Source organism: Mya arenaria, chromosome 3 (genome assembly GCF_026914265.1).
Source record: "Mya arenaria isolate MELC-2E11 chromosome 3, ASM2691426v1".
NCBI lineage: Eukaryota > Metazoa > Mollusca > Bivalvia > Myida > Myidae > Mya > Mya arenaria.
In genome coordinates, this window is record NC_069124.1 from 40,295,620 (window position 1) to 40,311,238 (window position 15,619).

The following is a 15,619-nucleotide window of genomic DNA, read 5'->3' on the forward strand; positions in this document are numbered from 1 at the left end:
AACTAGGTCATAGTTGTGTTCAAATTTAATCACGTGACACCAAGATTTTCAGAAAATACCCATGTGACCTACATTTGACCTCACAAATGTAGTGTTTATTTTGCTGTTATTTTTTCTGTTTTGAATAAATAGCAAATAACTAATATTTTTTTTGGATTAAATCAATTGTTTTTACTTATCAAAAGGTATTTTCAGCCTTACTGCAATTCAACTAAATGAACATTGTGAATCTGATACTATAAATGGGTCACGGACACTACGGACCATGGACATTACGGACCAGACTTAGGGACATTACGGACCAGATTTAGGGACATAACGGACCATCTTCAAAAACTTACGGACCATGATTTATAATGTTATTAAACATTTTTTTTTTAATTTATTCACTCATTGGTCTTAAATTTGTTAATAAGTACTTTAATATAATTGCTCAGTATGACAATTATCTTTAATGTAACTGAAAAATCCCATGAAATTCCAATGTTAAACATCAATGTATTTTTAATAAAATATCATAATAATGTGAATAATAACGAACAAAATATGTGTTTATCTTATAATTGTTAATGTGAATATTAATGTTTTCATATGTGATCGATTGCTTTCTGAAATAAACTTTCGATCGTCATATTTGTTTGTATTTTCAGCCTTACTGCAATTGGATTCAACTAAATGAACAATGTGAATCCGATACTATAAATAGAATCCATCGACGTCATCATGGTCATGTGATTGCATTGCATCATCACACTCAATTGATTCTGGTTGACTTAACTATGGGGGTTACGCCATAAATTTAATGTGTTGTAAACATAAAAAAAAATATCAACATTAAAGTTATGGAAGCCAGAACTTGATTTCAACTTGTGGAGTCCCTTCAGGATCTCTGGAAAGTACATGTATGATTACAGTCGACCACTGTTAAACATATTTCTTTAAGCAAAAAACAACAACAAACCAATCAAAATAACTTAAATTTGGAACATAGAAATTAATATAGGGAAATAATAATTATAATTGTTTTGGATATAAAACACAGCAAAGATGCACCAACTTCAATAATGATTTTTATAAAATTATAAAACATGTAAGCTTTTTTCAGATTTTTGTTTTTATATATGCAAATTAATACATGTGTATATCTTAGTTTGGATTTAAATCATAGACTGGCGCTTTTTCAAGAATACCTATAACTATATTGAAAATATTAGATGCCGTTTAGTAACAAATTCACTTGTTATAACACATTAATATCAAATGTTTTCTAGTAAACTTCTGTATATTATGAGGGTATGCTTCTGTGTACTTATTGCAGGTGCATTACTATGCAGTCATGTGAAATGGTAGACTTCTTCTTAACTGAGATTTTGTTTGACAGATTTACTCCACCTTTTTTTTGAAAATTGTTTTACAGATACAAATCAGGCTAATAAAGCTTTAAAGGACAAATATACATAGCGACTTTTTAACTTTATCCAAGTCTGATGCTTAGTTTACACGGTTATCTTTCCCGTAAATGGGGTTTTTTTTATGAAGAATATCTGTAGTCTTCTATTAGGGGTTTTTTTTATGAAGAATATCTGTAGTCTTCTATTACAATGTTGTGCAAAATCTGGACACAAATGATGTATTTATCTTTAAAGAGCATCAGTCTTAGACTTGACAAAAGCCAAACAGGAAGTAAAGTCTAAGAAGCTTGGACTTCAATGTCAATGTACATAGGTACATGTCAGCTAGTATCTTTATCATTAAAATCAAAAATATAATACATTTGTACATTCAGTATCCACTTTCTATAAGTTTGTGCTTTTTTATATTTAAAGTACCCATTGTTTCACCAGCCATTTTCAACTGATGATCTATAGTACATTTAATGAGATTTACCCACTTTCCTCGCTCACTCCAAGGGATAAAGCTGATGGTGAAGGGTTTCTTATGAGGGTAAAACTATTTCACTCCCTGAAAATCCTAGATGAGTTCCTCTGAATTGCTTGTTTGTCACAGATGTCAACATGAACCTTAACTTAGAAATCGTCTGATTTTATGACCTCACAGCGGAACTCTGCGTCTGATGAGATTAGCAAGAAATAATTATTTCTTGTTCAAAAATTTGTTGTTTTTATCCTTAATTTCATTGGTAGTTCCATAAAGTTCTTACCAGCCAATTATTTGTAATCTAAATAAATATTATCTAGACTTGTTAGAAATAAACATTGAATTTCATTGTAAAACAGCCCAAATTTTACATGATTCCAAGCCATGACCTCTGACTTCATACGCATGATTAATACAATGTAGCATATAATTATATATATAAATTATTATTGGTGGTTAATATAGGTAGCGATGTTGACAGAAAACAAGTCAAGAAGGCCTTCAACCATGCGTTGTGAACTTTAAACATGGACCCCATTCACTTTCAATTGTGATTTCAAAAGATCCCTAAATAGTAACATAGCCTGTTTGGGTGTAGTGTTTATATAAGTGTTTTAGGCCCCCCCCCCCCAGGTCCGGGGAATACCAGGGACTTTGACTTTGAGTCCAGCCATCCCCGGGTAAAATCCCCCCCAGCGGAGACGAACGGATGGTAAATTCTCTGCCAAATGCCCCGCACCCCAGGGACCCTAGGAAAGGCCCATTCCCTGCTATATTTTGTGGGAAGACAAAACCATGCATTCCCCTGGCACTGCGGGGCCACCTGAAAGGTAAAAACACGGCCCATTTCCCCGGCTATCCCCGGTATACCCCGGACTTGTGGGGGGGGGGGGGCATGGTTACAATTGACTGGTGCATTATGCTATATGAAATTATAAAGTCATGGTACGATCAAACAATTTGTCAACAAGAGCAAATGTCACATTGTGAAATGTATGGGCATATATGAATGCATTTGTTGTGGTGAGCTAACTTCATGCAAATAGCAATTTTGTAAACTTTACCAAATATTCCCTCGTAAGGCCAAATAAAACTAGAACTCCGCGAGTCGGATGTGTCGCCTGACGAATTATTTACTGTCGACATTATAGCTGTTAGATTGGCATTTTATTCATTTATAGACAATGATGTTGCCATTTAACTTTCAAGTGTAGGTGACATTTGAACCCTCAATCAGATATACCTACGGAATAAGTTTCAGGTTGAAACCTCCTATAGTTTACGAGATATGCCACAGACAAAACCTAAGCAAGAAAATTAACAAAGGGCAATAACTCTAAAAATAGGGCAGCAAGAGTAACGGTTCTTGTACACTGCACTTGCCCTCAATGAGATATATCTAGCTATGAAGTTTCAAGTTGATACCTCTTATATTCTTCAAGATATGCCCCGGACAAAACTTTAAGCATGAAAATTAACAAAGGGCAATAACTTCAGAACTAAGAAAGCAAGAGTTACTGTTATTGTGCACTGCACTTGCCCTCAATGAGATATATCTAGCTATGAAGTTTCAAGTTGATACCTCTTATATTCTTCAAGATATGCCCCGGACAAAACTTTAAGCATGAAAATTAACAAAGGGCAATAACTTTAAAAGTAAGAAAGCAAGAGTTACTGTTATTGTGCACTGCACTTGCCCTCAATGAGATCTATCTAGCTATGAAGTTTCAAGTTGATACCTCTTATATTCTTCAAGATATGCCCCGGACAAAACTTTAAGCATGAAAATTAACAAAGGGCAATAATTTTAAAACTAAGAAAGCAAGAGTTACTGTTATTGTGCACTGCACTTGCCCTCCATGAGATCTATCTACATATGAAGTTTCAAGTTGATAACTCTTATATTCTACAAGATATGCCCCGGACAAAACTTTAAGCATGAAAAATAACAAAGGGCAATAACTCTAAAAATATGGAAGCAAGAGTAACAGTTCTTGTGCACTGCACTTGCCCTCAATTAGATCTATCTAAATATGAAGTTTCAAGTTGATACCACTAATAGTTTAGGAGATATACCCCGGACAAGCGAAAATGGGACGCGGACGCCGCCACCGCCACCGCCGCCGACAAAAGTAACCCCTATATGTCGTCTTTTCAGGTGACACAAAAAATAGGTGCGTTTCAGGTAACGCTGCCAAAAAAAATAGGGTTGGTAGGTCGGAATATTTTTTTATTTATTTTTTTATATTTTTTTTGGATATATTGATTTCAGTAACTGTTGACTCAGAAGTAACAGAAATAAAAGTCATCAATTTTCAGGTTTATCAGTAGTTTTTAAACATGTTCCATGCTTCAAAGGAAACATTCTTTATTTGTCTGGTTAAATACTTTGACAATGATGGTTGGATTTCAACTAAGTTATGGTACACCACTCTGCTATTATTTAAGACTTTCCAGGAATGGTTTTACTTTTCTCTATGCACCCTTTTGCTTTCAATCACCCTCTGTAGAATGCTAACCTCCCTGTAACATAATTACATGAAGAGTGGGACAGCAAATTTACCATATAAGCCATCAGCCAAGGAAACCTCAATGCTGTCAAGAGGACCTGGGGGTTCAGGTTTGAAGAACAAGTAACATGCAGGTTTTATTGCCAAAATTGCACACTTAAGTCTGACATATCAATCCGAAAGTCAGAATCTGACACATTTGTATCTGACAAGATAATATAGTTCAAGAATTGAAATATACCTGCCACACAAGCACAAACTACCCGTAATTCACCTTAGAGTTCGGACAATCTAAAAATTCGGACATCCATTATTATTTTCAAAAATAATTTATTTTAGGTACCTAATTTTCGGACACTCAAAGGACATCGATTGTAACTTTTACAGTAAATAAGTCTCACAGACAAAAATTATTGATCTTTATCATTACAATTCCTGGCTAGATTACCTAACTGTATAACTGTGACCAGTTAGTTAGTTACTACCCATCCTAAACGATTTATTGCCTGTTGAAAAGGATGTGTGATGTATTTAATGGAGGATTAAAGAAACAACAAGGGCAATCAAGAGATTAAGAAAACACAGACATGACATGTTTGTAAAACGATCCGCCAATAAACTTTGAAACTTGTACCACACTTTTAATATAGACTTTATGAAGCAATAATCGTACAGTAATACTCATTGAAACATCAATAGAACAATAAAAGTCAACACATTCAATGATACAGGTAACTATTTAATGTGATGAATTAAAGTTAGAAATGCAATACTTAAGTTACAATTGAAAACACCACCCAGACACATTAATCCTGCATAACAATATCCATGCTCTCCATGAGATCCTCGTGGGTATAACTGAGAGTTATGTGACGTCACACAAAGTGACTGTTTGATCTGAAGCCGATAAAAGGTGTTTATTCATTTCAATGCATGTATAAAATGGTGTTGAATGGGATTTAAATTAACTTGATGAAGGAGTTACACTTATAGGCGTAATAACCATTGATAACTACGGATAAATTAATAAGTGGTAAAATGCAGACATGAAGAAAACAGGCAGGTTTACCATACATGTTGATAAAATGTAAAAATGGTTATTTTCTATGAATTCGGAGAGCAAAAAATTAATTATTTTAAGGTGTCCGAACTCTTAGGTGAAGTACGGTAAATACATTCAGAAATCCAACTCTAATATTGTCAACTTTACGTACATACATTTCGTAACAAATGCTTTTCGTACCCAAATCACATTTTTTTTTCAGGGAAAAATAGGTTAGGGTCGGCGGGAAAAAACAGGGTCGGTTGGGTAACCTGAAACAGACCTATTTTTTTATTTGGCCTAAGTCGATCTGAAAATTAAATTTAATTAGCATGGATTCATATATCAAGTGTCTGCAAAGAAATAAAGAATAATCTGCACTCCAGGGGACGTAAACCCACTCTGTGGAACGCATACAATCGATAAATTTATTGTGTTGGCCGCGAAAGCAAAGATCCGGGAAACGGACAGTAGGTGTATTTACCAATATGCATACTCCACAATCCGAATAATGTATATCCGAAAAATAGGCATGTATTATTAATGCATAGTTTTCGCCTTTGTATTTGTGACAACTGTTTTTGTATACATTATTTCGAAACTAAATCATTTTAAGATAATAATTTTCATAAACTACTTACACTTTATATAGTCTCTCGATATCCTTTTGAATGAATAAAATGTTGTTGTTGTTGTTGTTGTTTGTCGAATTATGGCGTCGTCGTCGCCTATGGTCTCGATGTACTATATCGAATATTTTTGCCGATATCATCTTAGTGCTTTATTCTATGTACTTGAACTCTTGTTACTTTTTTTTTTTTTTTTTTGGACTCATCGAATTTTGGAAAGTTGTGTGTTTTTTAAAAAGGAATTATTTTTTGTTATTTTTTATAAAATTAAATATTTATAGCCTGTTTGTTTCTGACAGATATAAGCTTAATGAATCCATCAGTTCTTCTTTCGCACAGGTATTCGTTATTTCTTCTATTTCACCCGCTAATAACCCCAACGTAATTGCTACTTTGGGTATGCAATATCTGTATAGTATTTGCATAGTTCTTTCTTCCAGTCCTCTTCTAGCTTCATCATACTTTTTACAGTGGAATAAGAAGTGGTCTATGGTTTCAGGAACTTGGCAGACACTGCAACAGTTGTCTGTTTGGTCTGGTGTCTGTTTTGCCCAGTGATCTTTCAACCGGGTGTGACCACTTAGGAGTTGGTTGATTTGGCTGAAACATTTTCTTTTCTTTTCACCAACGCAGTTTCTTACCCCGGGTGTGACAAAGATGTCATGTATGGCGGAAGACCTCTCAGAGTTACGGTATTGGGCTGACCATTTTTCATTAATTGCTTTTCTTTTCATCATTTGCATGACTTCACCTGCATCTTTCTTTTCATCATCGAATTCTGCTTCATCAAATTCTGCTGCCTTCTTAGCCCCTTTTTTTGCCTGCTCGTCAGCCAGCTCATTTCCCTCTATGTTTTTATGGCCAGGTATCCAGTGCACATGGAGTGTATTACCATTGTCCTCTAAACTTGTTACAGATGTTTTAATGTTAAAAACGGTTTCAATTTTGTTCTTGGGAATCTCTCTTGAAAATGCTGTTGATATTGCTCCCTGGCAGTCTGTGAATATGTGAATGTTTTTTCTTTGTGGTGTTGTAGCTGTTAGGAAGTCCAGTGAAAGTTCAATACCCGCCATTTCGCCAGAAAAGTTGTTGCCAAGTTTTGACACGCCCTTATTTAACAAAACTGGATTTGTCTTGTATCCTTCAAGATAGATGGCAGCACCCGCACCGGTAGGGCCTGGGTTACCCAGTGAAGAGCCGTCTGTAAACACTAGGATGTCTCCTCCAGATGTAGCATCTAGTATGTGTGCTATATTTGCTGTCTGGGTTTCCTTATCCACAGTGAATTGTTCGAAGTTAACCTTTTCGCGTGTCCTAGAAAGACCAATGTACTTCACGTTGTACTCAAATTCCTTCTCTATATTTTCTAGCTTGATTTTGTCTTTGAGTTCTGTGTAGCGGCACATTAGAAGCGCAAATGTTGTAGGTTTCCCTCTAAGACTTGACCTATTTGACATCCACTTGTTAAAGTCTGCTTTCAGTGGATCTTCATCTCTTTTGGCTACAATTCTGACCAGTTCCTCTGCTTGTCTCAACTTAATGTGACTGTTCATTGATAGGGTATTTGTTAATAGTTCCAATGATTCTGTGCTTGTACTTGGTAAACATCCACTAGCTTTTAACATGGCGCTGCGTTGGACCGGTTCAAATGCGCGTATGCATTGGTCAGTTTGAGTGACCAGTACAGGTAAGCCAAAGTCCAAAATTGGCAAGACCAAGGCTTTGTAGAGTTTCATATATGTAGTCTGTGTGCAACCTCTGTATTTACTTGTGAAACAATCAAGTCATTTTAGTGCTCTGTAGCCAGTGACTTCTCATGAATGTGGGTGTTGAATGACAAGTTGTTGTCTATGGTTACCCCTAGCAATTTTTTGTTTTGAACCAGCTCAATGGGAATATTATTGTATACCAACTTCTTAAAGGGTTCAATGTCAGTTTTGAATAGGATTGCCTTAGTTTTTTCAGAGGCTATGCTCATGTTCCATTGATCACACCATATATTGATCTTATGAAGATCTTCATTTGTTTTTTCAATGGCATTTTCAATTGACTTGTCACTGTTCCATATGCTGGCATCATCTGCAAATTCTGTATGATGTCCAGTCACTCCGTCCATGCTGTCCCTTGTGTTAAAACAGCTCAATTTGTTTCTGCATTCAAGCAAGGAGCAAACAACAGTTTTTCAAATAGTTAATAGGCTACGTTAGACCATATTTTTTACTAAATAAAACGGTACCCACAGGTTATTCAAATGGGTCACGGACACTACGGACCATGGACATTACGGACCAGACATTACGAACCAGATTTAGGGAAATTACGGACCAGATTTAGGGACATTACGGACCATCTTCAAAAACTTACGGACCATGATTTATAATGTTTTTAAACATTTTTTTTTAATTTATTCACTCATTGGTCTTAAATTTGTTAATAAATACTTTAATATAATTGCTCAGTATGACAATTATCTTTAATGTAACTGAAAAATCCCATGAAATTCCAATGTTAAACATCAATTAATTTTTATAAAATATTATAATAATGTGAATAATAACGAACGAAATATGTGTTTATCTTATAATTGTTAATGTGAATATTAATGTTTTCATATGTGATCGATTGCTTTCTGAAATAAACTTTCGATCGTCATATTTGTTTGTTTTCCGTTTCATCTGTTTTAATTGAAAGGTTCAGTGAAAGTGCGCAGTCAGAATGGGTTTTCACACATTTATGATTGCCAATTAAAGGTTGTCAGTATAATGTTTGTTTCTTTTGTAATATACCGCCGATAATTACGGGTACAATTATAACTAATAAACACTAATTAAGGCAACAGAAATTGCCAGTTTTAAACATCAGTTTGCAAGAATTGCAACAAACACTGATATGTTCTTATATGTGCTCGATTTATTTTGGGAAATAAACTGTTTTGGAAAATATTTCTGCTCGATTTATTTTGGGAAATAAACTGTTTTTGAAAATATTTCTTCTGTTGCTTTTAACTGATTTTACTGCCAATCTTTCAAATTTTGTTCATTATTTTTCAAATAATTGTTATAAATACATAGGTCTTTTACACCTTTTGGAATTTCACAAGATTTTATATTGAACCATTGATCTTTTCGAACTTCACGGGATTTTTCACAGTTATATGGAAGATATAACGTCATACTGAGCACTCATATTCAAGTATTTATTAACAAATTAAAAACTAATGAGTGAATAATTTAAAAAAATAATGTTTAAATCATGGTCCGTAAGATTCCGAACATGGTCCGTAATGTCCCTAAATCTGGTCCGTAGTGTCCCTAAATCTGGTCCGTAATGTCTGGTCCGTAATATCCATGGTCCGTAGTGTCCGTAATTCATTCAAATCGGCATATAGGCTCTAGTCTTGCATTCTCTGACGTCGTATGTACGATAATGAGACTATTAACGATCCGAAAAGCTTCGCGTGTTTGTTGTCAATTTGCTAAGAGCATTGAAAGCATTGCTCAAGGGCTTTGTTAAAAATCTATTAGTATTCCATATATATGTAAATACGGATGCCTATTACGATTTTTGGTATTGGCAGACTTGTGGACAAAAAAGGTTACAGGGAAACATAAAAATGTCAAAACTACTGCTTGTTCACTAGGTTCCTTAGAGTTAGACAAGAAAATGACAAGGGGGTTAACAAGGAGCTGGTCAGAAATTAACTACTGTCTGAGAGTACAAAAAATCTTATTAGTCCCCTCTACATGTACATGTGTACTGCAGTCTGTGTGTTGACTGTTTGGTACGAGTTTTTGTCTTTATTAATTTTAAATGATTATTATATGTTCTCTCCTTGTAAAAAATAGTGCATAACTTAAGGGAGTCAATTTGGTTTAAACAGTCCTGGGTCGAGACTGAATGAATTATTGCTTCGGTACACAAGCAATTTCTGTTTCATAAAGGTTCATTCTGTTGTTTCTTTGAAATATTTCATGCTTTCATCTTATTTTGCATATTTTCTTTTATTTATGCATGTATATAGACCTGTATGACAGTTCTTTATTTAAACATTTTACCTTATGGCATTTGACCAGATATGACCCTTAATTAAACCCGACTTCCGACCAAATTTCCTGGAGGTTTGAAATATGTCATCTCTAGTGTAAACAAACTATTTAACATTTCACTTTGATCTACATTTTCACTTGATATGACTCATATTCAAACTGAACATCACAGAGATAAAACAAATAAACAAGTCTCATGAGGGATAAAAAATAAGTAGTAAATGTGGCATCTTGAGTGCAAAAATTTCTACGATTTTCACTAGTTTATGAGACAACATGACCTATATTTGAATTTTTTCCAAATACCATGAAGATTGGGTAAAAAATGTACCTGCTAGAGTCTCACTAAGCAAACAGTTGACAATGCACGACTGACAACGACCAATGAAAAACAGCTCATAAAGAGCATGTTGAGCTCTCATTTCATGTTAAGCACAACTGAGATAAAAGGCAAACTCAATGATTCTTTGTCATGCTTCATATTTCAGGGAGGTGTACACAAACAATAAACATGAACTTTTGTCCGATTTATTTACCCAAATCTTTGTTGCAAAAATGTTTCAAGACATTAAAATAATTAAGTGTTGGAATAAAATTAGCACATACAGGGTAATCAAAATTTTAAATGTCAACTCTCCATGTAAAAATACTACTATGAAGTACATGGAGTAATCATGAATATTAATCATCTTAACAAGAGCACCGCAACACAACACCTATGCTTGTCTGTTTTTCCCCCGTGAGTCAAGAGATTATACTCCACAAATGTTTAAGCCAGAGTTATGGGCCCTGCTAGACCTGTATAGATTGTGTTGGTTATTTGTGTACATCTGATAGGCTTCATGTGAATACAGTTCATTGAAACTGTTATTGAGATGTAGCAAAGGATTTAAGTTTTTGCCAACACCTCTGGCTTTAAATGCCAACAATTTACACTATTTTGACTTTTCAAAAACAGACATGCTAATCTATACAAAGAATTTATAATATATTGATTCAAATACACAATATAATGATGGTTTTGTTTCATTACAACAAATATATATATCTTAACAACATGAGATCCAGTGTACACATGGGTATATACCAAACCAATTTTTTTTCATTGAACAATTAACGTATGCCACATTTCCCTACAAAGATAAACATATAGGTTGAAGCAGACTGTGATGTGGTCACTGTACTCATACATCATAATATTATAAAAAAGTAGCAAATTCTGTACTCAAATTATGTTCCGAAAACAGACATGAACAAGTTTTATAGTTTATTCCTTATAAATGGTCAGTCTCTATTCTGTATTGACTTCTTTTTTTTTTTAAACAATATATCTTTGTCAAACATTATGCCCCTGAGTGTTGCAGTGTCAGAAACGTGTGGAAGATCAATCAATCAAAGTGTTATTAGAAAAAAATCCATCAGTTATTGTCCTATGACCTACTGACCTCAGAATCAATAGGGGCCATGCTGGTAGTAAACTAATTAAATTACCTTTCAACACATGGGAAAATACAATTTGAATTAATGGGGAATATAAAATTGTAATATAATGGATATGATGATGATAAATTTGGTAACAAAGACCATTTATATTTGAACAAATCACAAACCCATAATGAAATGATAATTCATAAACCACTTAAATAGTCATTAAAACTTACAAAAAACCCACGGAGTAAAACAAAAATGTAAAAAATTAATAACAAACATTTCAGGAGTTATGTAAACAGAGGTAGATAAGTGTTCAATATTACCTTTCTGGCTATTCATAATTCATAAACCATTTTAAATTTCAACTCATTAAAACTTACTAAAAGCCCTATAAGTTAAACAAAAATGCAAAAAATTTAATAACAAACATTTCAGACATTATATATCAAGGTAGATAAGTATCCAATAATGCCTTTTTTGCTTGCCCACTCGTAAAACAAAGAATAACTGTCCACTGATATTGCATTTCCTTTACTTTTATCAGTTGGCAAGCATCAGATGAAAAAATTATATGTGGGAGAGGTAAAATATTCACAATTATGTTGAGACATCCGCACCAAAATAAGACCCTTGGAGTTTTAAACTTAATCAGTATCAAATTGAAAAAGCACTGATAACAATGTGCAAAATTGAAAAAGCACTGATAACAATGTGCAAAATTGAAAAAGAAATAATTTTGAAATGATTTTCAATATAGCAACAACTGCATCATAAGGCATAATACTTTGCAAAATAGTAACTTATTCTCCACTGGACTGCATTTTTGCCGATTTTCACAATGATAAAATTACAATTATTGTGTCAAATACATAATAAAATATGAAACAGACATTATCATAAAAAATACTATTTTATCAGAGACAAAAAGTATAATAAAATACAAGTAATGCATACATGTTAATATTACAAAATAGCAAGTAAAAATCTACAGTACCTACTTTTTTATTTACATATTTAAAGATGTTGCGTTGCAATTGTTCTTTTTTACCCAGTTTGAAAATACCCACTTAAAAACCTGTTAATAAAAGTAACAACTATTATTAGTAATAACTATTTCGTAACTCTTACTATCACTTATGTCACAACCTTTATAGAAGACACTTGCAATAACAAGCACATGAAGGCAAATTAAAAAAAAAAAACTTATAAAAATGTACTAAAGTCTAAAAAAACACGGAATTTATAAAAGGCTTTTTTAAAAAGCTGAATATGAGTAAAAGGAATAATATGGCACCTTCTGAATAATCGTTGTTATTACAACAAAACTGTCTGGTAAATTCATGGTAAAGTTTCATTCTTCAGTCAAATATTTTTCTTTTTTTTTGAAAAACATGTAACTTAGAGTGAAATTGCAAGGTGTATATTTTTTTACAGGCATAGATGAAAGTGATCTACTAGCACGATAAAAAAACTATGCATGCACTAACCTTATGGTTCTCAAGTCTAGAAGTATGAAGATGTTCCTAAACAAGAGTGCTGCCGAGCTAACCCCAACACTCGTCTGATATTGTTTTTTTACTCCACAATTATTTAAGCCTGAGTTATGGGTCTTGCTGTACATGTGTGAATTGTATATGGCAAAATGTGTACCAAGTTTCAGTCAAATAGCCAGATATGGGTCTTGCTGTACATGTGTGAATTGTCTATGGCAAAATGTGTACAAAGTATCGAACAGCTTATAAATTTTTGAGTTATGGCAAAGGTTAAAACGTGTTTTAATATGTTTCAATATATCATGTATATAATTTTATAACACATACTAACCTGATTTATATAAGGTTATGACAATACATACATTTTTTTACTGAAAAACAGACACGCAAAAAATCAATGCAAAAACCACAAGTCATTCACTATGACTTTTTCTACTAGCATACTTACGTTTTTAATTGGTGTAAAATTGGTGTATTGTTAAAAATGCACACAAAAACAACTACAAGTGTATCTTACACCCAACAAAAATACGTAACAATGTAAATCAATACTTAAACACAGTCCTTAAATAGAAGATTTTCAACAGTTGAATTTCAAACGTATAAATACTCCTGGCAATATGCAAAAATTAATTCAGTATGTTTCTACTTTCTAACAAATCAAACTATAAACTAGTACATCATTTTCTATGACATCTACATTTTATGGGTAAAACTGAACTTGAAATTTATCGTATTAAGAGCAGCACAGTTCAAATTTGAATACATGAACAATTTCAATATAACAACTCCAAACTAAATCTAAATGATACCACCAAATTGTCCGTGTTTAAAAATATATCATAACATTAAGCTAGAACAAATAAACTAAACAATACATCATGAAGTGCAGAAGCTAGAATGAATAAACTTAACAATACATCATGAAGTGAAGCTAGAATGAATAAACTAAACAATACATCATGAAGTGAAGCTAGAATGAATAAACTAAACAATACATCATGAAGTGAAGCTAGAATGAATAAACTAAACAATACATCATGAAGTGAAGCTAAAATGAATAAACTAAACAATACATCATGAAGTGAAGCTAGAATGAATAAACTAAACAATACATCATGAAGTGAAGCTAGAATGAATAAACTAAACAATACATCATGAAATGAAGCTAGAATGAATAAACTAAACAATACATCATGAAATGAAGCTAGAATGAATAAATTAAACAATACATCATGAAATGAAGCTAGAATGAATAAACTAAACAATACATCATGAAGTGAAGCTAGAATGAATAAACTAAACAATACATCATGAAATGAAGCTAGAATGAATAAACTTAACAATACATCATGAAGTGAAGCTAAAATGAATAAACTAAACATGAAATTTCATATTCCTGAGTATACACGGAGTTCTACACTATCTAACTACATAGTTCCTATACAACAAAATGTACCAAATTATACTGTACATAATACAAATGGGATAAATATTGATACAAACCAGGCTATGTCTTGGACAAAGGGAAACAACACGTATAAAATATATTCCAAGTCCATGAATACAATCTATAGTACACACACAATAGTTTTCATCATATTTTAAGGAGAATAACTGCATACTGTCTATGGTCAACTTCTGTAGTGAGCTAGTAGCTAGTGAGACATCAATCCCTTTAAGTGATTATATATGGTAATGATAGAATGATGATCGAGTATTGTTAAAAATCTTTCTTTTTTTTTCCTTCGAAACTGGCGATAATCAATTTTATGTTTCAAAGATTGATGATTGCTAACAGTGAAAAGGATGAAAGATCTACATCTTAATACTAAGTCTAGTAAAATGGATGATGATGAATTGGACACTATCCAATCGACTTTTCAACCCAAAAATTTAAAATTCACAGCTCAATCACTGGAGACTGTCAAGAATTAGGGATATGATATCTTACCAAAGGCCATTTTTTATATACAGAAACTTATATACAGAAACAATTATGATTATCATTGCTATGTAATATCCCATCTGTTCTAAATAATTGTTTTAGTTCTGAAATTGAAGATTGTTAAAAATGACATCTTTAACAATCGCCGATAATCAACTATGATTTTGGTTGAATTTACAATCCTTACTGCATGTGTCAAACGGTATTAAGGCCTTAATGTTCGACATTACTATACAACATTGTAAGTAGCAGCATGTTTCTCACAAAAAACAACAACATCATATTAGTGATAAGCGTCATGCAGTCTTGCAGCTTCTTGGACCAACACTGTCTCGTTGCCGCTCATTGTCAGGCTGGGTGAGATCTCCTTCCATTTACCGCACAGGCCCTGAAAGATATTATATCAAAATGCTATAATATTTGATAATGAAGAATGTTTAAAATAATGACTAACCAAACCCTTATACTTTATAAAATAAGCACCAGCTAGCAAACCCACCCACAACTGCTAAGAATTTTTTCAGCATTGCTTAAATTCTGAATTTTAAATGGCAGTGTTTGTTAAAAAAATGAAAGTCAAGATATAATGTAAGAATTCTGTTTTGCTGAACTAAGCATGTAATTTTGATGACTGCAAATTAC

General features: G+C 33.0%; 2 protein-coding genes across 3 annotated transcripts in view; both read right to left on the reverse strand.

The window, feature by feature from the left end:
• The window catches only part of LOC128226664 (transient receptor potential cation channel subfamily M member 2-like), an 81,610-nt gene extending 74,388 nt beyond the window's left edge, over positions 1-7,222 (reverse strand). Inside the window, exon 1 of one of the 2 annotated variants that reach the window (XM_052936636.1) lies at positions 6,072-7,222. The gene's annotated coding sequence lies outside the window, so the exon portion shown is untranslated. The remainder of the gene's footprint in view (positions 1-6,071) is intronic. The other variant, XM_052936644.1, reaches the window with a different exon arrangement.
• A 3,397-nt stretch (positions 7,223-10,619) lies between these two features.
• Positions 10,620-15,619, reverse strand: part of LOC128227814 (transient receptor potential cation channel subfamily M member 2-like) — a 50,663-nt gene continuing 45,663 nt past the window's right edge. Inside the window, exon 36 of the mRNA XM_052938683.1 lies at positions 10,620-15,365. Within this exon, the coding sequence (XP_052794643.1) occupies positions 15,261-15,365 (105 nt within the window). The 3' untranslated portion in view covers positions 10,620-15,260. The remainder of the gene's footprint in view (positions 15,366-15,619) is intronic.